At 37.4% G+C, this 23,404-nt stretch overlaps 1 protein-coding gene across 1 annotated transcript in view; it reads left to right on the plus strand.

Moving 5' to 3' along the window:
* The first annotated feature begins 466 nt into the window (after window positions 1-466).
* fbn2b (fibrillin 2b) overlaps window positions 467-23,404 on the plus strand; it is a 71,060-nt gene continuing 48,122 nt past the window's right edge. The window contains exons 1-6 of the mRNA XM_053512646.1: window positions 467-580; window positions 2,627-2,909; window positions 11,720-11,802; window positions 13,313-13,417; window positions 17,698-17,793; window positions 17,910-18,005. Coding sequence (XP_053368621.1) covers window positions 2,734-2,909; window positions 11,720-11,802; window positions 13,313-13,417; window positions 17,698-17,793; window positions 17,910-18,005 — 556 coding nt within the window. The 5' untranslated portion in view covers window positions 467-580; window positions 2,627-2,733. The remainder of the gene's footprint in view (window positions 581-2,626; window positions 2,910-11,719; window positions 11,803-13,312; window positions 13,418-17,697; window positions 17,794-17,909; window positions 18,006-23,404) is intronic.

A 23,404-nucleotide genomic window follows, 5' to 3' on the forward strand; every position in this document is an offset into this window, starting at 1 on the left:
ATCTAGCCCTCCTTACCATTTGAGGTAAAAAAAAAAAAAGCCATTTTACTTGTTCTCATGCTTACACTTCTTTTGCTCCTCACCAAGATATAAAAACATAGAAATAATAAGAGGTATATAATTCAAACGCAAAATTCGTACACTTATAGTTAAAATTCCATAATTCACTATTTTTCATTAGCATAACTTCAATACCCAGCTATTTTCAGTTTGATTAGAACAAATTATTTCAACTATTGATGGATTTATGCGTATTGTTTCACTTACTCCCACTCAGAACAAAATATTTTGTAGCCTCAGGCTGCTGTTTGCATTGGTCTTGATTATCTCATAGCTGTAAAGGTATGCAGACCCCCCCCCCCCCTTCCCCAATACCCGACACTGTCTGAGATAAGCCACGCCCCTTTCTCTACCCTTACATGAAGCTCCACCCCTTTCCATTTCTGCACTAATTCACTAAACTTTTTCTTTCCATACGAGCCAGCGCTGCAGGTTTTCCTCATTCAGTCTCCGCTGTGTGTCCCGTTACAAAAAACGGATTCCTGGCTGGACAGTCTCAACGTACTCCGACAGTAATAAGGTAATTCTTTTAACGATGATATTAGCAAAAAAGATTTTTGTGTGTGTTTGTGTGCAGACATTGCATTTGAGACTGCAGTGAATAGGAACGTAAGAAGAGTGGAAAAAGTTACGGAGACTAATAAATTCATTCAGGAATTCCATGGAAGTCAGGTTTATTCATTCTCTCGCATTGCATTTTTAAAATAAAAATAATTACTATTTCTAGTGCTATTCTCTGAGGATCCAAGTATCTCGATCATGGGAAAAGATTGATGGTTAATTACTAATAAATAAAATTATCCTAATAAAGTTATTCTGTTTGGTAATGTTTGCAGATATACTTTTTGGGGAAAGCTCTATATGTATTTAGCGATTGTATAGAAAGAAAAAAACTTTAAACGTCGCTCATCGGAGATTTTCCTAGCAAGCGCTCAAAACTTTTTTTTTTTTTAATGGGTTCGTCACCAAAGCAACCATCGCTGCTCTCGCGCCTTAATATTTATCGCGATAATTAAACATTGTCTCGCGCGCACACTGAAAACCGGAAATTTTTATGAACGCACTCATAATTGTCACATTAGCGTTTATTGGAGAGGGGGTGGGAGCTGTGCTTTTTGTTGTTGTCTAAAACAAACTATCAGCTCGGCATGATTTGGCTCAATTTTAGACATTTTACGTTGTAGTGCGTACGTCTCAACTAAATTTAAGAAGACTCCACGCTATATAATGAAGTCTGAATGAAGAGGTTGCTAGAGAGAGGGGTTTTGTAGACCAGGGAGCTAGTATAGCTTAATTTACAACCATCCTTTTAAGTTTTAAAGAGATATATTACTTGCTTTCTTGCTGAAAAGAAAATACTCAGTCCCTATACACAGTTGTTTTCCTTTTGGAGTTAAAACCCATTTCTACCACTTATAAATCTTCTGAGACCCGTTATTTAATCTGCACTCTTACTTTAATGAGAGGACTGAGCAGTTGGCCAGTTTTCAAAACTATACTGTGGTCGATGTGGACTTGTAAAACTGCACATGCCGGGATCTAATTCAGCATTGCTTTGCCCATCAACGTTCTGATTGAGTGGGCATAACAGGATAGGATTGGTATAAAGATCAGGTTTCTATGGGTTTCTTAATTTTACAGAGGAATTTATTTGTTCCACCCATACCGCATTTATATAGACATTAAGGGTGTGATTTGTTGGAGCATTGCTTCGGAAGTTCGGAATTTGAATTTATCCAATTTGACTCACTGTTGAAAGCTGATATCTGATTCAGTTACACCATCTAATTTAAATCAAATGTTGTCTCCAAAATTCAAAAACATTTGTGTTTGGCAATGTATTTTTTTTGTCTCCCTGGTGACCTGACTTCATTTTACAATGATGTCATCAATAATCTATTGCAATGTACAGTCTAAAGGGTATGACTAAATTTAAGCCCAGCATTTCTAAGCAGATCATTTGTTGTTAGTTTCAGACACTGACCCAAGTAAGGGTGCATTCATAAATGCTTATAGTTATAGTTTGAAGTTCCATTGTGAGTGTGTGATACTATTTATTATTGAGGTTAAAGTGAAGATGTGTGAGCCATGAGGCTGTTCTTGGTCACAAACCAAAAAAAGTTCATCTCAAAGGAAAAATCTAAGATGAGCAATGAAAAACTTTTGTAGATGATTAATAGACGCTTTATTGTCAAATTAAAGAGGATGTGGATATTGGAGGACTACGCTTCCAGGAGTACTGACATCTCTCAGGCAGCACACCTGCGTCCAGAATAAACACATATCGACTCACTTAGCCAAGAGTATGAGTCGCCTTTTATCAGAGCTATATATGGAGAACAGTATATTCTTCAAGTAAGAGTAAACCAGTAAAGGTCACATGATACTGGATATTTAAGATATGGCTGTTTGTGTTATTATACTGCTAGTTTTTTTTTTTAACCTAGTACTTATGTAGATTTAAGTATGCTATGAAATACACACAAAAAATACAATCAAATACAACTTGTGGTCAAGACAATTAATAATTTGTACTTATTTACAACCACCTCCTCTGAACTCACAGCTCTCACCCTGGAGAGGAAGTGGACAGTCAAGTGGAGCTCGGAGGTGTCCAGGCAATCATAGTGAGTGTTAAGAGCGAGGACTCAGGGAGCAGCACGGCACGGGCTGATGGGGGCTTGGACTGCGGCCAAGGTGGTGCTGGGATGGGCTGCCGTGTGTTGGGCGTCTTTCCAGATGGTGCAGGCTCAGGGAGATGGAGGCCTGCAGGCGAGCCTCTTTAATGGGAAGCCAGAGGGGGAGGTTCAGCAGAGGGTGCGCCGGAGAGGACAAGATACCCTCAGGGGGTAAGAGGCTTGTTTTCTACCACTTTCCCCCAACCTGGTGCTGGAGCTTTTTCAGAGCACCACCAGCATTAGCAATTTAACTGCTATGTAGTGTGCTGCAGTTGTCAGTAGGAAGGCTGTTTCCTCCTTGGACCATTGTTTCAGGGTTGTAATATTTCATTTCACATAATTTCCAGTGATAATCCTGAAACCCACCCGGTTTTTCCATGACATCATGACCCATTTCTTGGATCTAGACCTGCAGCATTTTAGTAATGGAACTGCAAAAAGTTGCAACACCTACTTTTTGTTAATCGCCTAAAACTGTTTAAATTTAAGCACAACTAGGGAGCCAACATTTGCAGCTTGTCAGTGCAAAAAGTTTTTGCTAATACACAATGTAAGTCAGGAGACAGAATATCATTTTAAGGCTTACTGTTAACATTGTTAAGGTTGGGAGATCACTGTTAATAAGCATCAGGGTAACAGACACTGAGCATAAACTAGGGAACTAGCTAGCAACCATTGGAATATTATCTAAACTAATGACAAAAGACACTAAACATGAGTTAAAGTTGTAAGGAATATTAGCAATTTTGTGGATAAATTTATGAGAAAATATTCTGAATATTTAATGTGATACTTTTATTATACTTATTACTTTTTTGTCACACTTGTTTTGCCGTGTGAGACTATAACATTGAGAAAAATTGCAAGAACATTGTTGCTAGGTAACTGGAAATATGAATTGTAATTATAAACTAAATAATGTTAACAAACAATGAAAACAGTTTATCCAGCAAAACCATTATCATAAAGTATTTTATAGTGACACTTGACAGACATAATGGCAGTAGAAATGAAATTTACCTTAAATACAGTATGTTGGACAATATCGAATAGTGGCACTGTTGCTAGACAACTGGGAAATATGGACACTATGTATAAGCTCACATGAAGGTAACAATTTAGCTAACCTGACTAGTCAAACAGTGAAACTAAGACATAACAGTTGGGAACATCACTGTTTACCTCAGATATGTTAGTAAGTTGACCCTGAAAGACTGCAAAAATAAATAAAAAGGAGTAACTAAAAAATAGTAAACACACAACTGCCCATTTAAACATAGTGCATGTAGGACCTTTTGATATAGGAATTCTGGAAAATATCTGTACTGTATTGACTTTTGTTGATGAATATGCATGTTACTATTGCCTTACCAATGCTGATTAATTATTAGTAATACTAGTAAACCTGTGACAGGATCATGGGCACCCAATGCTCACGGCATCAAGAGCTAGCTGACTGTGTATGTGACAAATAAAATTTGAATTTGATTTAGCACGTCCTGTCCAATTCCACTTAAAAGTCAATGCAGCAGAACGGGATTTGGAGACCCCTGATCTAGACTGTTTTGTGTTCTGGCACCCGGGTGGTGAAATGAACGTCCTTTAGATGTCTGTACAGCTGAGTCACTGTCAATCTTTAAAAAACAACCAAAGCCCTCTCTTTTTTTAAATAATTGGGTCTTTTATTGTGGATCATTCCACAGCAGCTTATTTCGAAGGCTATTCCAAAAACGCTGTCACTTAACAGGAAGCTTTGAATATTGAAGGTAGCTTTCCAGGCATTTTTGCAGTGTGCTTCTCAGGGTTTTTGGACATGTGTGTCCACAGAACTGGGTGGATTTCAGTATATTTTTATAATTTTTTAAACACCGAACGTTTTGTTCTCTGTGGTTTTGAATGTCAGGATCAGTTATTCCAATCAGCGTCTCATCTGTCCCTGCTTACTTACTCCCCCACAAACTGTCACAGGAAATGAGGTATCCCCATCACTTGAGAGTGTTACAAAGGACATTTGTTTTCAGACTGCAGGTGAGAACGAAGCAGAAAGCCCTGTTAACAGAAATACGTCACCATTACACTGAATCATCTATAATTACATTAAGCAGAACCTTGCCATGCCCACAAAGAACTGATTTTTCAAAAATGTCTGTGAGTCAGTTATTCAGACCTAAATAAATTGTTTTGGCTTAAGTGTCTACATTCTCCTTGCTCTGTTTCTCTTTCTGTACAAGAAATTATGACAGAATTTAATAACAACATGTGTAGTGGAACCTTTTTTGTCTCTGCACGCAAAAGCCTGGACAGCATAGGCCCACCAGATGGTTAGATCTATTGGCCAGTTTTCCCACCATTACTTTTTATGAATAATCTATTCACTAGGGCAGAACCTTACTGTGTAGCACTCATTTTTTGCTGCATAATTTGGAAAACACCAACATGTTTAAATGATGAACTCAGTGAGACTCTCAGTTTGCAAAACTTCTTGATTCCTGTTTTTTATCTCTACAATTCCCTTGGTGCTGACTAAATGAATGATGTGTTTTTCAGACAGTGGGTATTCCTCATCAACATTAAGCAACTCTGTTGTTAATCTGCATAACAAGTAGCTGGTTGGATGTTAAAATGTCTCATTCTTAGACATTTGTTACATTATAAAAATGGTTTATAGCTAACATCGTTAGATATTATTATCTGAATTCTCATATTGCCCATCATAAAAGACCATTTTGTTTGTGTTGGCTAACCAAAAATCCTTAGCCTGATTAACAAGAGGTCTAAATTGCAAAATTGTCTCCAAACTCAATTTGCTTTCTTTTTATAAAGGAGCAGGAAATGTAACAATGAAAATGAGATGGTGACATATACAAAGAGCTGTGTCTTGGTCTTCATGCCTGTTTTAGACTGTTTGAGCAGGCCTGTCGAATGTAGTCTGATTTATTGGCTCTCTTACCAGAGCGATTCATAAGAATTTGTGGCAGGCTGCACTGGACCCAGAGCCCTCAGAAGAAAAGCAGACTGTTGGCTAGTAGACCAGTGATGCCCACAGGGGAGATGTTTTTGAATGTTTGCTGGCTTTGAAATGGTTTCTCAAAGCAGAGAATCATATTCCGCCACTCAGACAGCAGCCAAGGGGCTGTCGGTTTTTGTTCACGAGTCAGAAAAGCGTTCAAACTCCTCATGTGAAATGAATTCCATGATGAAGAACAAATGGTGTATAAACAATAGAGAACATTTATATAAATGTGAATTGTATAAGTATATTAGATTGGGAAAGGGAAGCTTTAATGTAAAAAAACTGTTATAATCTGAAAACACATTCAAAGTGGTTATTGTCTAAAAATATAGATAGAATGCAAAATGTATTAGGTATATAGAATAAAGTTCATATTACCACTTTACACAAAATACCTGAAAACAAAACCATAAAAAAAAAATGTTCAATAACAAACATGGAGTAAAAATTAACTGTGTGATCAACAGCCAAAATCGTGCATAGCAAGGCAGGCTCAATAACAGGAATCAAAAGCAGAGTAAAAAAATGAGTAGGAATAATATGTTCAAATTGTATCAAGGTGTGTGTGATTAGTAATCTGGTGTACTTGCTGTGTGCTGGTGCGCTGGAGTTCTCAGGAACCACATTTGTAGGTCGTGCTGGATTCTAGCAGTTGTAGTTAGGTGTCAATTCTAGCTCAAACGTGACTGAGACACTTCCTCCTCCCTTGTAGCTGGTGGAGTAATGGAGAGTTTGTTATTCAAGTCTTAGGTGGTAGCCCCCACAAACCAAAACTTGGGCAGGATGAATTCATTAGAGAGCTCTTTGCTTGCTACAGGGTAGAGATTACACAATGACTTGATATTAACATTCTCTGACCATGGAGATAGGAATTTATAAAAATTAAACTGGGCAAAGAGGAGCACCCACTGGGCTTGGTGTGTGTTGATGGTGTTTATGTATTCGAGATTTTTGTGGTTTGTTTAAGTCCCAAAAGGGTGAAGCACTTTTTTGAGCCAGTGCCTCCACTCTTCCAGAGCCAGTTTAACTGCCAGCAACTCCTGATTCCCCACATCAGAGATGTGCACAGATGGAGTCATTTTTCGTGAGTAGAAACCCACAGAATGAAACTTAATTTTTTCCCAGAATCTTTGAGGCATCAGCTTTCACAATGAAAAGTTTGGATGGATTTGGGAAGTGGTAAGAATGAGAGCTGAATCAATTGCTCGCTTGACCTTTATAAAAGCTTGTGTGGTGACAGGTTGCCTTGGAGGTGTTTGTTTGAACAAAACTCAGGAAGTATGATTAGGCCACTTGGTTATAGCTGACATTTTGTCCTTGTACATCAAAGCCCCCTGAGTTCAGATGATGTTACTCAGAATGCTATTTTTCTGAACGCGTATTTTGCATCTCTCTCTTTTAACATAGAGCTGATTGTCTAGGAGGCATGCCAGGAATTGCTTCATGTGTTATACATGCTTGATGAGGTCTGGGAAATATAACAAAATGTTGTCAGTGTATGCTGTGATTAATTTTGCTATCTTGACATGTTGCATGTAATAACTGTAACATCAAAATACCATCGGTACTGAAGATAGCTCATACGGTATGACCTAGCAGTGGCCATAAGTGGTGGTAAAGGCAGATTTCCATTCGTCCCTAACACAGATATGCACTAGATTATAGGCATTTCCAAAGTCCAGATTTGTGAATACCTTGGCCACTTGCAGTTGTTCCAGAGCAACAGGGACAAGTGGTAGTGGATACCATTACTAGTTTGCAGTGACCTGAATGAGGCCTTAGCATAAGTTCACCCATTTTTCCACAAAAAAGAATCTTCCTAACCCTGGTAACATTGGTGAATAAACGTGTCCTTATTTAAGAGCTTCAGTGACGTACAACCACTATAGCTTGTGTTTCTTTCTAAAAGAGCAGCTGTCAGAAGCTCAGTTGGACATTCTTTCAGTCTTGTAGGCCTGGTAGCCTTGGGCTTATTGAAAACACCTCTTCAGGAGAAATAAATTTTTTGGGCTGTCAACTGTTATAGAGGCCATGGTAATAGGTGACAACTATTGAGAATAGTTTGGACAGGGAATAATATACATTCTTGTTTCATGAAATCTGCGGGTCATGCAGTTGCATACAAGACAATCTGAGAATGATCGGAAACTTACTTGTAACTGTGACCAGAAACAAGATGCTTTACATCATATTTTAAACTTTATATTCTAATTAAGAACCATTAGGAGTGGGTTTGGGGTGAATTTAACAATTTAGAGCCCTTATATACTATATACTATGAGTGGAATTGAGACCATGTGTTTGGGATTAGAAGTCTGGTAACCGTGAGCATGTTTGCTGGGAGATGAAGTCTTTAATGGCCAAATCTGTAAGCTGCGCTGGGTTCTGAGAATTGTCGTTAGGTGTTGATTCCAGTGCATATGTGTCATGCATGTAAATTAATATTGTTTTTCCACTGATATTGTAAGGTATCCCTTAATACATGTGTTTTTTATAAAACTTGTTTTGAACTGCCATATCAGCATTCTTCTTGGAACTTGTGTAGTAATTCAACTCAGTTCTGTTTTATTTGTTCAGCATTTTTAGCAGTAGATACCTAACAAAGCAGCTATACAGGAATCCAGATGTACAGGTAGTAAAAAGAAAAGTGTAAATTTTACAGGGTTTCAAATAAAGGACTGTTAAAAAAATATCGAACAACTGTAAACATATTTGCAGTAAAGTACTGCACTATCTTGCACGGTAGAAAGTAAAATATAATCTAATGAATTTGCTGATGAATTTGACTTTAGCTAAAAATGTCTTACAGTAATTTAATTTCATATTAATAGTCACATTCTTAAAATTATAGTTTTATTATAGATTTATAGTTAGCTTTCGTATAATTTAATTATTTTATTTCCCAGAGGTCATAAAAATGTTATCTTCTATAGTATGCAGATGGGTCTGTCCACTGAAAAAAGAATAGGTGTCAGATGCCAGAACTTGCATATTCCTCTACGTCTGTTCATGCAGGGAAAAGTTTTGTCTAGACATCTTGATCATTATAGGTCATCCAGGACAGGGGCTTTGAAAAGACAATTTAGGACCTGCAAACACCATGGACAGATTTACAGCGTATGATAGTAGCAGTGTGGAGGTTACACTTAGAGCAAATGCCAGTGACTTGCCCTATGACCTGTTGAGGTCAACTCCTGAGTCAATATTGTCCTGAATTTGCCATTCATGTCTGTTAAGAATGTTTCTCCATGAGCCTGGATGGTTCTTTATAGGTTTGAAAACTTAGCTGGGGGCCACTGAAGAATTTCCTGCTTTGGAGGGTCCAAGCTGACATGTTCTTTTTTAAGACCTTTTGCCCTGCTCCAAGATCATTTTGTTAGGATCCTGCTTCATTTATCTTAAGATATTTGCCCAGTGATAGGGTCAAATGTAAGCCTGTGTGTGTCTGTCCTTTCAAAGTGTCAAAATCCTGAAGCTGCTTTTACATGGAATTTGCCAAAAATCAGCCTCTATCAGTTGGCTTCTGTGAGAATGCGTAGACAGACAGCAGGCTCCTTCCTTTGTATGGTGGTGCTTAAAAAATACTTTATTGTGTTTCTGTATAATCTATTTTAATAATATGCATTTATTCCTATGCACATTTTATGCTTTGTATGATCATAAAAATCATATAAAAACATGTTCGTATGTGTGTGTGTGTGTGTGGTTGTGTGTGATTGATTGTGTGCCCTGTGACGGGCTTGGTACCCTGTTTAGCGTGAGCCAGGGCCCCAGGGATACGTTCCAGGCCTCCCACAGTTCTGTTCAGGATATGCAGTATACAGAATGAGTAAAAAGAAAATATTGTAGGTTTTTTTTAAATGGTTAATTGCTCTGGTTTTGTAAACAGATTTTAATAGAAACCGTGTCTAAATAAAAAGGAAATCAGTAAGACAACACTTTAGACCATTTATGGTGTTCCTTTTTTCCTTATTAGCTAATGTACAGAGCCAGTCACTTCCCATGAAAATCAGATTGCTTTAGGACTCTACCATAATCGTCTGGTGAAGAAAATTGTGAAGTCTTATGCAACCACTGCTCGAGCGTGATGAGAGAAACAACAAATCCAGGAAGTGTAACGGCTTAAACTCGAAGACCTGTCAACCATGTTTGAGACATTTAGTGAAGGCCAATGCAGAGAGACATCTATGAGGGTTCCATTTGGCGGGTTTCTTTTATTCTCTATATGTAATTTGTAGCATTGTAGTAAGAGTGAGCGTGTTAGAAATGTGACCCTCTGTTTTTTCTTTTTTACCCGATAGCTGGTGCTCCATCATTGTCTAGCCTGATATCCGTGGCTGTGTTTCCCTCGACCCCTCCCATGTACTTAACTTAAAGTTGTTTTCTTTTCCTCCTGCTGGTTCTTAGCTCTTTCCCACCATTCCTTTTTCCTGACTTTAGCCTTAAAGTTTGAACTATTCTGAAACTTACACAGTTTATAGTTTTGTGTTTGCTGCTTATCAACTGTATTTCTACCTTCTCATTTTTTCACTGTCCTTCCTCTTTTGTGTCTTCCTGTTGTCTCAATTTAAATTTTGATTATCACTAGAATCCTGTGTGTGTGTGTGTGTGTGTGTGTGTGTGTGTGTGTGTGTGTGTGTGTGAACAGACGGATTTATCTCTTTGCGTGTTTGTAGCCAGCAGCCCTAACCATGCGCTGATAGAAATAAAGCTGTTTTAGCAGACAGAGCTTGGATTTCCCTGGGGACCTCAAACTGTTTTTTTTTTCCTTTCATCAAAGATGTAAGCAGGAATAAAGTGTGTAAAATTAAAAAAATTTTGCCACATGTGAATGTGATTTTGTCCAAACTGTTACGCAGCAGCCGGAGTTTATCAAAGCTCGGAAACAGAATCATTTCACGTCAGATAATTTTTGGTTCTTGGTACTAAACAGACCCCATTTTAGGAATGATGCAAGCATTGTTCGCTCCAAAAAACGGGATAATTAGGGAAGCATTAAACACAGCTATAACATTAATCTCATGTGGTCAGACTTCTTCATATTGAGCTCTTTCAGTGGACTGTGGAGCTGGAACAAAAACAGCTTAGAGTTACTGGGAGAGCTGCACTATTCACTCATGATCCACTTGCAAACCTTCATGTTAACTTATAACTATGTACTTTTCAGAGATTTTTATGTATGATTGCAAACCTATTGGATATGGTATAAATGTGCAAGTGTCGTTTCTTTTAAAAATGAAAAGGGTTAAATTTTGGTATGTACATTAGATTCTCTAGTGTCTTATTGTAGATCATTTTGAACTTTTTTATGAAGATGAGACTTGGGCTGACTTTGTTCTAGCCGAGTTTGTAGAATTTTTTACTGACACTTGTCTTCATGTAGTTTTAAAAAAAAAAAAAAATGATTTTTACATGGACATCAGCATGAAGCACAATTAACTGAAACCCCACTTTCCATATACTGGAATTGACACTTTCCATATACCGTGAACTTCATATATTTATATGGCAGAACCCATAGTTTCATAGAAAAGTGATGTTAAACAGAAAGTTCTCTAAAACATTTCATTAAATCAGTTTCTCTGTTAGTTTTGTCAACATGTAGCCCCTTATATTTTATTGTTACAAACCTGATGTTTCATGTTCCTTACTTTTAACCTGTTGTATCTATTACAATTCATATTCAACTTTATACCTAGATATATTTGTTATTTGTTCAAGTTTTTCTTGCTAGTTTGGCAATGTTTACACGTTTGTACAAGTTTTTATGTTACAAGTTAAATTCATAATGATTGAATAAAAACTTTAAAACTGAGGTATGTACCAAACCGTGACTTTAGTGTACCATTACACCCCTACTAGCTAGTGGCATTGTGAGCCACATTGCAGTGCTGCTAAGAAACCTTTAAGAAACAGAATCTCACAGCTTAGCACTTTTGTTTATTGGACGTGTTTTGTTCTGTTTCAGGCCCAATGTGTGTGGTTCTCGATTCCAGCCCTACTGCTGCCCAGGATGGAAAACACTGCCTGGGGGAAACCAGTGTATAGTTCGTGAGTAGTACTACTGTGTCATGACTGAGCTAAAGTGGTCCAGGAAGTTTTTGTTTTTAGAAGTGATGGGTGATGTGTTAAGGGGTCGATAACGGGAAATGGAAAGTGGGAAGGTCTATTAGGAAGACTATAGCACAGCAGCTTCTCTGGCTATACTCTTTAACCTAAATTTAAAGCTATCCACATAAACCTTTAATTTAATATTTATTTATTTACCGTAAAGTACTGTATATACAGGTAGTAACTAAATTTAAAAGGCAAACTGTGTAGTGAGAGAAAGAACATTCTAAGTCTGGACTCTCCAGTGGGTCATGACGTTTAAGGGATTAAATCGAATACAGTCGTAATTAATACTGTATAGTGGCATCATGCACTGTTAATTTCTAGTAAAAAAGAAAGACTTACAAAGTTTTCCAATTTGTACTTGTTAAAATGCTCAGTGCTAATATTGAATACCACAGTCATTAAAATGAGCACAATCTGTCATGAAATTAATGCACAAAGATGACAGTGCCCCTTCAGACACACCCTCTATGCTTCAGACAACCCCCCCCCCCCCCTACACACACACACAAACTCAGTGCTCTACATAGAAACAATGCTCTGTCGTGATTCTTTTTAAAGGTAAAGTGCAGGTTCATTTGTTTGTTTGTTTTACTTTACAGCAGTGATTCCCTTAGTATGCGCTCACGCAAACATCATTATTGATGTTCCTTGCTAATTTTTCTGACAAAACAGTCTTTCCGTTAATGTGTGTGTGTTTGTGTGAAATTCATGTAAGAGAGGAGAAAGGTTTACTCTGTAAGATGAGAAGGGGAAAGCTGATTCATCCTCTTACTTCACACACAAACACACACACACCCACACACACACACACACACACACACACACACACACACACAGCATAAATAGAAACATTTATCTGTCGGGATTTATTTTAACTTTTTTAAGTAAAGTGCAGGTTAATTTGCTTTATTTTTAATTTATATTCTGTGTTAATTATTTTTATGTATTTATTTTTTAGGGTTGTGGAACGAATAATTTGAGTTTACATTATGTTGCTCGTAATCCAAGGTTCCATTGTATTTTTGAAAACTGTGTTTTGTGCACTCAGGTAGATCCCCCTAGAACTCTCTATTGAAGATAGTTTTGAAACCCAATCACATTGAACATAGCACAGAGAGTTTATTTCTGGCAGCACATGCCAGCCACTGGTTTAACCAACGATGTCCTAATTGATTGGGTTATTTATTTCTACATTAGTATTAGTATACATGTATGAGGACTAAAAAACTGTCACTCAATCATTCAGATGTGAAAAAAATGGCATCATGGCATAATATAAAATAAACCAATGTATGCAGAGGAAGATGGCTTCTTTGTTGCCTGATTTGATACCATTTATACTGTAAAAAGCTGTAAGTGCATAATAATTTTATAATTCCATAACTGGTTCATCACCCATATTATTAATTTTTCTTCCCCTTCCATAATTTTTCTATTCTCTCAGCAATTTGTAGGAACTCCTGTGGTGATGGCTTCTGCTCGAGGCCAAACATGTGTACCTGCTCCAGTGGTCACCTTGCTCCCAGCTGTGGAGCTGCAGCTGCTGCAGGTAAGAAAAACCCATGATAAAATCTGTTTAACAAAAAAAAGGTTTTAAAAAGCAGAGAAAAGTCACAAAAAACCTTTAAATGTGTAGGACCCTCATGAATAAATTTTACAAATATACAAATATGTTTAGAAATATGTGACATACCAGTATTTGTACAGCATGTGTTTGCATACATACTTATAGACAAATGAACCCCATTCACCTGTGACATGTTTAATTTAAACCAGTTTTCTAGTGATATGTTCTGTTACCTGTTTTAAAAGACAAATGTAGCAAAACTGCTGCAGTGACCCTTTTCACTCAGACTGCATTTGCAGTAGCACGAAAGGGTTTACTGAAATGCATACATGCACAAGAACACACAATTAAATTCATTCTCTTGGAAGTTTATCGCCTGAGCGTTTCCTACAATCACATCAGATTGTTTGGCTCGGCAGGTTTTTTTGCAATCCCTGCAGATATTTCTGTTTATTCATGTGTTTATGACCTGGAGAAGACCAAACGTAAGAATGATAATTCCATGATACTAGGGCTGCATATTTTGATCAAAAAGTTACCTGGTGATTGTTTTGACACATTTAAATTGCGATATGTAAGTATTAAATTAATCTTTTAGTATTGAGACTTATTTCTCTAAACTGAAAGCAAATAATGCTCCTAAAAGTTATTTATATTTCCTGTCTAGTGTATTCATTAGATTATGAAATTCCCCTTAAATTTTGCTTGCATGGATCTAACATTAATTTGAGGATTTAGAGGAAAAACCAGGTATTATATTGTGCTGCACAATTAGTCAAGTAAAAAATCTAAATTGCAATATGGATCCATGCAAGCAGAATTAGAAGAGAAATAAGTCTCAATACTAAAAGATTAATTATTTTTTTTATTTTTAACAATAAAAAGCAATGTTAATACATTTTTTTCCTTGTATTATAAGGATTTGGTTTAAAAAAATGGAATTAAAAAGTGTGAAATTACAAAGTATGTTACTCTGTGAATACCTACAGTAAGCAAAAACCATGCTAAACCCAATTAACCTCTGCTGCTGGCTAATAACTAGTTTAAACCTTAATAACAAGCACATCCACAACAATATTGTGCCAATAAATATTTTTTGAATAATACTTATAAATGCTTGATGTATCATGCAGACAATGTATTAGTTAACCGTTAGTAACTTTGACCATTATTCATCCATTGCTCGACAGTAACAGTGTCCAGAACAAACAAACTGACACTTAACTTAAGGCTGTGGTCTCACAGGTTGTAAAATTATACAGTCAGTTGACTCCTCATGGTGAATCAGCCATGTAATTTCTCAGGAATCTTAGATGGCTGACACATTATAAAACTGCACGCGATTTCTTTTTAAACCTCCAAACACACACTCATCATCTTTGGCAAGGCTACTGAGATTTGATAGATCAGTAATAACATCGTTCATAAAGCTGAATGACTGAGCCGTCAAGAGAGCGGCCATGTTTATGACTCGACGATGAATCTGTAATTACTCCTTGAATATCAAACCACAGTGATGGCCGCTGGCCACTTTTAGCTGTGTTCAAGGAGTCACAGCTGCATTCAGTATAAAACCAATCCTCCTCTGTCTTAGTCTTTACTATAATTTTGAATTAATTGCCTGGTCCATGCATAATTAGTTGATGCTAATTCAAACTGTCCGGTGGTGTGTGAGACGTGTGTGAGACACCAAGAGCTCTTCACAAATTGCTGTAAAACATATGGAGAGAGAGTGAAAGGAAGTAAGGGGGAGAGAGAGAGCCCGGTCAGGTTTCTTGGGGAGGGAAGACAAAGCTGGAGGCTAGGGGTGAACCAAAAAATTTCAGCCTTGAAAACGGCCAAAAATAACACTAGTGAATTTGTAGGTTTTAAAAAGCTATGCAATCAATTAATGCATTTACATTAAGCATTTTTCTCTCAAAGGCATAAAAAACAAAGAAAGTGATTACTGTTAATTATAATGTTTTAACTATTATTTAATAAAAACTACCACTAATCATACACGAACAATTATATTTAACCAGTCTATAAAGCATTAAAAACACACATGCACACATGTAATTCAGAAAAAGTTATGAAGTGTGAGAAGAGAATGTGACTGATCTTCCTCCAGTTCAACTCTCTCCATTTGAGATATTTTCTTTCATTTCTTTTCTCTCAGATATCTGTAGCTTTGCGTCTGAATTCAATTCATGCAAAAACATAAATAAAATAAACCAAAAAAAAGCGCTTGCCTACTGTACTTTACATGACACATTTTTTTTCTGTTTACAAATTTTGTTTTATAGCATTTCTGCTTGGACAGAACAAACAGACTGGTCTATTCACACACACACACACACACACACACACACACACTAGAAATACTTACACAATATACACAATACTTAGGCGATTAGGTTAATTTTTCCTATATAGAAATACAATATGCCTCTCTGAACAAGCTTTTATATAAACACAAACGTAGGATTGAGCACACTTAAAAGTATTCTTTTGGGAAGTACTGGGATTCCACACTCTCAAAGATGGTAGAATGTATTTCACAATTATTGGCATCAATTTAGAGAAGGGGTAAATGAGTTTATGAAAAAAACATTACAGACAGTGAGTTAAATTTCAGCACTCAGACAACTGGAGAAGCTTCAAACCATTTCTGCAACAAAAAACATTTCCTTAAAAAACATTTCCTCAAAAAACATTTGGCAAAATAGTATTTTGAATAAATACATATAAGCTGCAGGATATTATCCCTGCCTTCTTATACATTTGATTTGACTGCGCATTTGGCAGAATCTAAAAGCATGTATGGACATATTATGTAGAGAGCATAGTGAGTAGAGGGTGTCCTTAAAACTTTTTCCCCTGGCTCTGTTATAAAGATATGTATGTATATATGTGTAGAAACCAGATCAGCCATAAGATTCAAGATTCAAATGCTTTATTGTGTTATTATTCTAGTCAAATGACACAAATTATTTATGCAAAGATTAGTAAATTTAGCATCTCAGTTCTCTGTCCTTTTACATAGATAATAGTTTAGAAAATGTCCACAGAGTGGACAAACTTTAAAGACTTGCAAAAAGCCCGTTGAGCTCAGGAGATTAGACTCCTTTCTGCAGCAGCTATACAGCTAACATGCTGCCTGACCTTCTTTCGGGATCAGTTATTGAAACACTGGCTATGTTTACATAACGTTTTTACTGTTCCAGATGAACTCATTGTGATCATAGATTCTGAATAAACTTTTTAGATCCTAAACTGGATGTTCAATAGACAGTCTCTGTTTTTTATGTTGTATATAATCTGTCCAAAGTTACAGACATGCATGGGTTGAGGTTTATTATCAGCATTACCAAAACAACAATTCCCAAGCTCGTTTTTTATTTGCACTGCTTAAAACTGTAAGTTTTAAATCATTACGGTATTCATCAGAACATAATTTACAAGTGATTAATGAATAAAAAGAAAGAATGAATGCATTTTGTATTGGTTTAAAATTTAGAAATAACATTGCTCTTATTGAAAATAACATACAATTTGTGTGCTAGCTCAGTGGTTAGGACCCTGGACTGTTAAATGTCATGAGGTCAAACCTCAACTTTGACAAGCTGCAACCGCTGATCCTTTAAGTAAAGACCCGTAGCCCTCAACTTACCAGTATATAAAATGGGATTTGATCAGGTCTAACTGGATGAACATGTCTGCCAAATACCATGAATATTAATGGCACACATGATGCAAAATTATGTACTTTTTTATGTATAAAAAAGGATGCCTATACTTACCTTCAATGTTACCCTTATGTAAGGAAAGTTTTGTGAATAATTTTAAAAATGCACAAATTTTACGATTGCTTTCAAATATTTATTTTCCTTTGCCTAAATGTATATATCCTCACTAATAATCAATCACAAAATAAAATTTACCTAAGTGGATTAAAATATATTATAATTTATTGAAATTCACAACATGAACTGTATTTTCTTGCCAGGCTGTTTTATTGCACAAGGAGTACAATGTTAACCAAATGCATAGGCAAAGAGCATACACAGACATAGCTATTACTCTTTTTCTTGCATTGGATAAACCTTAATCATCTTATTTTACTTAGAAATTAATGTTTTTTCCCCACTGAGCTATCACTTGGATTATTTCTAAATGTTACGCATGAAATCAGAAGACACTATGAACAACTTTAACTTAAAAACAAGGTTTTAGTAATCTCAAATTTTGACGCATTAATCTCTCATTTTTTATTGTAGTTCAGTCCTGTAATGTTCGTTGTATGAACGGAGGCGCCTGTAATGAAGATTCTTGCGCATGTCTGAAGGGATATACAGGGACTCACTGTGGACAGCGTGAGTAACGCTTCCTTGAATACTAAGAACTTCACATTTAGAGGTTCATTATTCCTACTGTGGGTACATGTATAACATTAAATGTAACTCTAAACTTACTGGCTTATCATTTACAGCTGTTTGTGAGAACGGGTGTCAGAATGGTGGGCGTTGCATTGGACCAAACAGATGTGCGTGTGTTTATGGGTTTACTGGTCCACAGTGTGAGAGAGGTAAGTCAAAGTTGGAGTATTATATTAAAGATGGACCTTTTTGCTTTTCTCACAGTTTTAACTGAAGCCAGTTTTTACCCCATTGTAAGTCTCCCCTCCCCAAACACACACACACACATATACACACACACACACACACACACACACACAATAGCTCCCAAGATAACAGTCGTAAAACAACTACGACTTGCCAATACCATTTCCTTTCTTTTTAAGCCTTGTTTTCCTGCTTAGCTTGTACAGTTTAGCGTGAGAAAAGCACAATCCAAGCTATAAGTCTGGAGGTAGGTCAGTAGGGCCAAATTCTATTTTTCCATTTAATTCCTCCAACTGGTCATTAATTGTAAGAAGGATTTAAGAAGTGGTTTGAAACATGAACCTAGTGATACACCTTATAAAATATACTGTAACAGGGTAGTTTAGACTGAGGTTAATTTGTTGAATGCTTGGTTGATTAGGTAATATGGGTGAGAATGAAAAATAACTCTGCATGTGGAGGAAAAACTCAACTTCACTGAACATTTTCTTGGGTTTTAGCCATTAGAGAATGAGATTGAGTGTCAAAAAACATGATAAAAAAATAAATCCTCCTTGAAGCTTGTTTACACAGATTGTGCCATGCACTAAGCAGCTATTAGCCAATAATGATGTATAAAACAAGCTAAATCTGGTCGACTTGTAGCTTAGCTACATACATTTTAAGGAAGTCTGTCCATGAGTTTTACATTGTAATCTAGAAAAACGTAAGTATTCCATGTTATACACAATCTGAGGAAAATTTTAAACTGTGACATAAAGCTGCACAAAAAAATGTTTCCCAGTAGAATTAGATTAAAGAACTGCATAAATTCTGCAGCTTTTTCATTGACGTAAACATTACAAGAAGCAGAGAGATGCTAACCCTTCTCATTTAAGCAAGTCTAGGGGGGCTAGACTCACTTGAGGCTTAGTGAGTCTACAGTAAGTAAAGCAATGATCTATACATCCACTTGTTGTGAGAAGGAAAAAATAGTACTAAACAAATGGTAATATAAGGTACTGAATAATGAGTTACTCCCAGATAGTACAAAAACAATGACTAATGTATGAAATGAATGGGCTGAGTTACTCATGGCTGTTTGCGTTGTCTCTCAAACCTTGCCAGTGACGCATTACTCAGAGAGTGTGTTTATCAAGACAGATTTTTACTCAATACAACAGAAATGTCATTACTAACTATTTTTTTGACCAGATGTTAATTTTGCTGATAATATAAAACATAAATCATTTTGTCAGGACATAATTTACCACACTGCCATCCAATATGAATAAAGTTTTATGCTACGTGGTGGTCATCTTCAGCTAGGATTTTGCCATTTGTAGTACAAGATGTAGACATGACATGAAACAGACCTGTGGAAATCCTACCTTAAATTCTTACCTGCATAAATGAATTCTTGAAAAAAATAGCCAAGCATAGCTGCACCTGACCCAAGTAGTCCTGAGGATGCAAGGACCTGATCCAATATGACCTGAACAGAAAGAAAGCACAATCCCTATACTTAATTAATAGATTTTTCATTAATTGACAAGCAACCTTGGTTAAAGTTACAGAAACAGTTTGAGAATTTTTTGCAAAAAGTGTTTAGCTCTAGTCATTTTCAAGGAGTCAAAATGTCAAAGACCTTCCATATAAGATGTCATAAAAGACATGGGGGGAAGGAACCAAGTGCAGAGAAAGTGCTTAAATGCGGAAGTGTCAAGCTAGTGTGTTTAGATAGCAAGCACAGGGTTTCCAGTCTCCACGGCAGGAATGAAGAAGTCAAAGCCGGCGTGTGCGCAGACAATAGACACGGGATCAGTCGTAGGGTTAACTTGGCGCATGGATAATGGCAGGCCAAGTCTGACATGGATTAATGATGTGAGAGATCATAAACATTGGCGAGAGTTTTCAGTTTTTTGTGTCCTGTTTGTGGTAAGTTACAGGTAGAGTGCTGGACTCTTTGAAGCGGCCGAGGAGTAGCTATAGCGCTTGCACTGAAAGATGGTTACAGATCGTTGCGATTGGGTGCAAGCCTATTGTCCTTTTACAGCGTTTAATGAACGCTTTGGCTGAAGGGACTGCAGTTTCTTTCTCCTGGATGGGCATCAGTGCTGATAACTGAGGCAGCACTAAAAAACTTACACTGACCATTGCTCTGAGGGTGGAAACCCCAATAAGAGCCTGTGGGTGTGGTGCCAATAAAGCCACAAAGTGCATTCCAGAATCGTGCCGAGAACTGTGGATCCCTGTCCGAGACTATGTCTAATAGGAGTCTGTGGAGTTGGAAGGCATAGAAGATGGAGAGTTGAACCATTTCCTTGGCAGATGGAAGATTGGGTAGCAGGATGAAACATGCTTGGTGTTTTTGGATTCTGGACGATATGACAGAATAAAATTGAATTGTGAAAGAATAGAGACCAGCGTGCCTGACTTGAGTTAGGTCTCTTTGGATGACTTGAGATATTTGAGATTCTTATGACCAGTTCAGACCCTTTCAGCTATTGTTTACATTTTTCAAGGGCTAGGTTAACTGCTATAAATTTATGATCCTCAATGTAAGAGGGCATGAGTTGACAATAAAAAATGAGCACAGGTGAAGTTTGTTGTCCTTAAGTGTTCTTTAAAAGAAAGAGCATGGCTCCAACTTCTGTCTTGGATACATCGGCCTCGATGACAAATTGAAGAGATAGGTCAGGGAAAGTGAGGATGGGTGCTGTGGTGAAGCGCTGCTTAAGCTCCTTAAAAGCCTTTTCTGCTAGGGGGTTCTACCGGTAAAGGAACTTGTGGGGCTGCCACTGTGCTATAGTCACATGGAGCTTATATTACTTCAAGGAGCAGGAGTAGATTATAATGTCATTGAGTAAAGCAAACACAATGACATTGAGAAAATCTCTAAAAACATTATTAATAAGCGACTGGAATGCATTGATTAAACCGAACAGAACCACCAGGTACACATAATGGTGTTGAAGGCGGTCTTCCACTCGTCATTGTCGCTCATCCTTACCAGATGGTAGGCATTTCTTAGGTCTAGTTACTGTAGGTGCAGGGACATCCTGGAGCAATTTAAAAGCAGTAGTCTTAAGGGGAAATAGGTAGTGTTTTTTGACTGTGATCTCTTTCAGCCCTTTGTAGTCGATGCATGGTCTGAGCGACTTGCCCTTTTTCTCCACAAAAAAAAAGCCTGCTCCAGGGGAGGAAGAAGGGCGGATGATTCGGAATGAAAGTGACTCAGGGATATACTGTTCTATACCTTCTCTCTTTGGACGTGAGGGAGAGTAGAGTCAACTTTTAGTACTACCAGGAGAGCCAACCTTTTAAGTGGACAGGTTTTGCGACACGCCCGGTTTGACCACATGGTCGTGGTCCTTGCTACATTGATGTTTCTTGGGCGAAATTTGCATACAATCAACTTTCGAATTAGAGGTTCTGAAGAAGATCAGCTGGCGCCAGGGCAGAGACTGGTGCATGTAGGGTAAGCGGCTGATGATGCCCTTTTTGTCAGGTTTTTTTCCGGGGGGCGACACGCATCGCCAGCTCAATGAGTCCCTAAAAGTTAGAGTTGTGGAAGTAAGCTTTATGTACTGGGTAGAGTAAGACATACAGCATGACCCATTTTTTTTTTTACACATCACTCTTTGTGTTTTCCTCTCTGTTCTAATCATTCAGTACGTTTACATGCACCGTTAGGGTTATAGCTTGACTAAGCCATTTTATTATACTATATGGATAGTTATTAGACTATTATTCTGCGCTGCCACTTCCCTCAGCAGCCAGTGCAACCATGGGCTTGTCTTCTAAGAAAACAATTTGGGGAGAGGGGGTGGAGTATCTGGAAATAAATAAGGCAAGGTTCACAATGAGAGTGTTGCTCATTTCTTTTTGGATATTTGACAAAAAAATAAGTAGAGTAAGGAGAGGGAGAGAGAGAGAGAGAGAGAGAAGCAAAAAAATTAAGTTGCCAGCTGTGTACACAAAGCAAAGCCTGACCAAGCCAGCATAAACAGTCTGGGATTGTTGGTCACTGGACTCCCCTGCCTTCTAGTCCAATGCTCCCTCTTTTTTTAAGTCCGATACTCTCCCAAACTCTCTCTCTCCTTGGTCTCCTGTAGGCAATCACTAGCCTCCTAAAACAATTTTAAACCCCACACAGTTCATTCTTAGCTTTTGCCTCATGTCTGGAAGGACCTAGTAATGCTCATCTATCAGCACTGACATGAAGTATATATATAAAATGGCAGGATATTTAAGTCTCAATCTCATAAAATGAATTGCTTATTTAATGAGGATTTAAGGATTTTCATTGCCCTGTGGTTATATAAGTTAAATTACAGACTAGTTTTGTGCTCAACAAGCTGCTTAAAAATGAAAATGTAGTCTTATAGCTAATGTTTCTGTTTTACTTCATTGGTTTCTTCATGCTTGATGCTTTCACATGATTGAATGACTGTGCTTCTTGATGTTGGCCACTTCCCAAGAGGTGAAGCCCATCCAAAGACTTAGGACTTTTTCCCATGTGTTCACTCTCCTGATCTAGTCACTTGGCAGTGGTACACCCCTGTACAACATGGATAAAGCACATATTTAAGGGTTAGCAGGTTCATTGCAATCATGTCAATGTTGAGGCGATGGAAAACGAGGGAATGCATCTATTAAGTTTCACATACTCTAGTATGTCCCTTGAGTGAAAATTAAATGAGGGTAAAACACAGGCATTCATATAACTGTGCCAAGTTAAATGTGAAGATCGGGTGGTCTGCTGTGGCAAACACATGAGCAGCTGAAAGAACAACAAAATTATTAGTATTCATACAAGTTTGAGTAAGTTTATTGTGAAGTCAGGAATAATAGCAAGTCTAAAAAGAAGCAAAGTGAGTAATATCTCAGTATTTTCAATGTACATAAAGCTCATAGATATAGCTTGTTAGCTGGAATTTGCTGGAATAATTATATCTACAGGAGAATTCCTAAGATTTGTTTTACTGAGAACGTTACAATGGGTAAAGGTTAAGCAGGGTGTCATGAGCTCTGGGTTAATTCATTTTTCTCGTGGATACATGTGTGCACTGCATTATCACAAACAGTGGCCCCTGTTGATGAATACTGCATGTTCATTCAGCAGTTGAGTAGTGCATGCTTCAGGAAAGCATGATCACTCACTGCTGGAGATAGTTATTTGGAGCAGAGAGGAATTTCATGGACCCCCTGCAGGACTCTTAATTCTCAGCTTGTGGTGTTCTAATTCTGAAGATATCTATAATGACCAGCTAAGCACTGGAATGCAGAAGTGTGAGCTAAAGTTGAAACAGAAGCTTGCAGGGAAAACTCTGCTGTTGGTCATTAAACTCTGGAGCTCTGCACATGGAGTGGATGGAGT

The sequence above is a fragment of the Clarias gariepinus genome, chromosome 15, assembly GCF_024256425.1.
Source record: "Clarias gariepinus isolate MV-2021 ecotype Netherlands chromosome 15, CGAR_prim_01v2, whole genome shotgun sequence".
NCBI lineage: Eukaryota > Metazoa > Chordata > Actinopteri > Siluriformes > Clariidae > Clarias > Clarias gariepinus.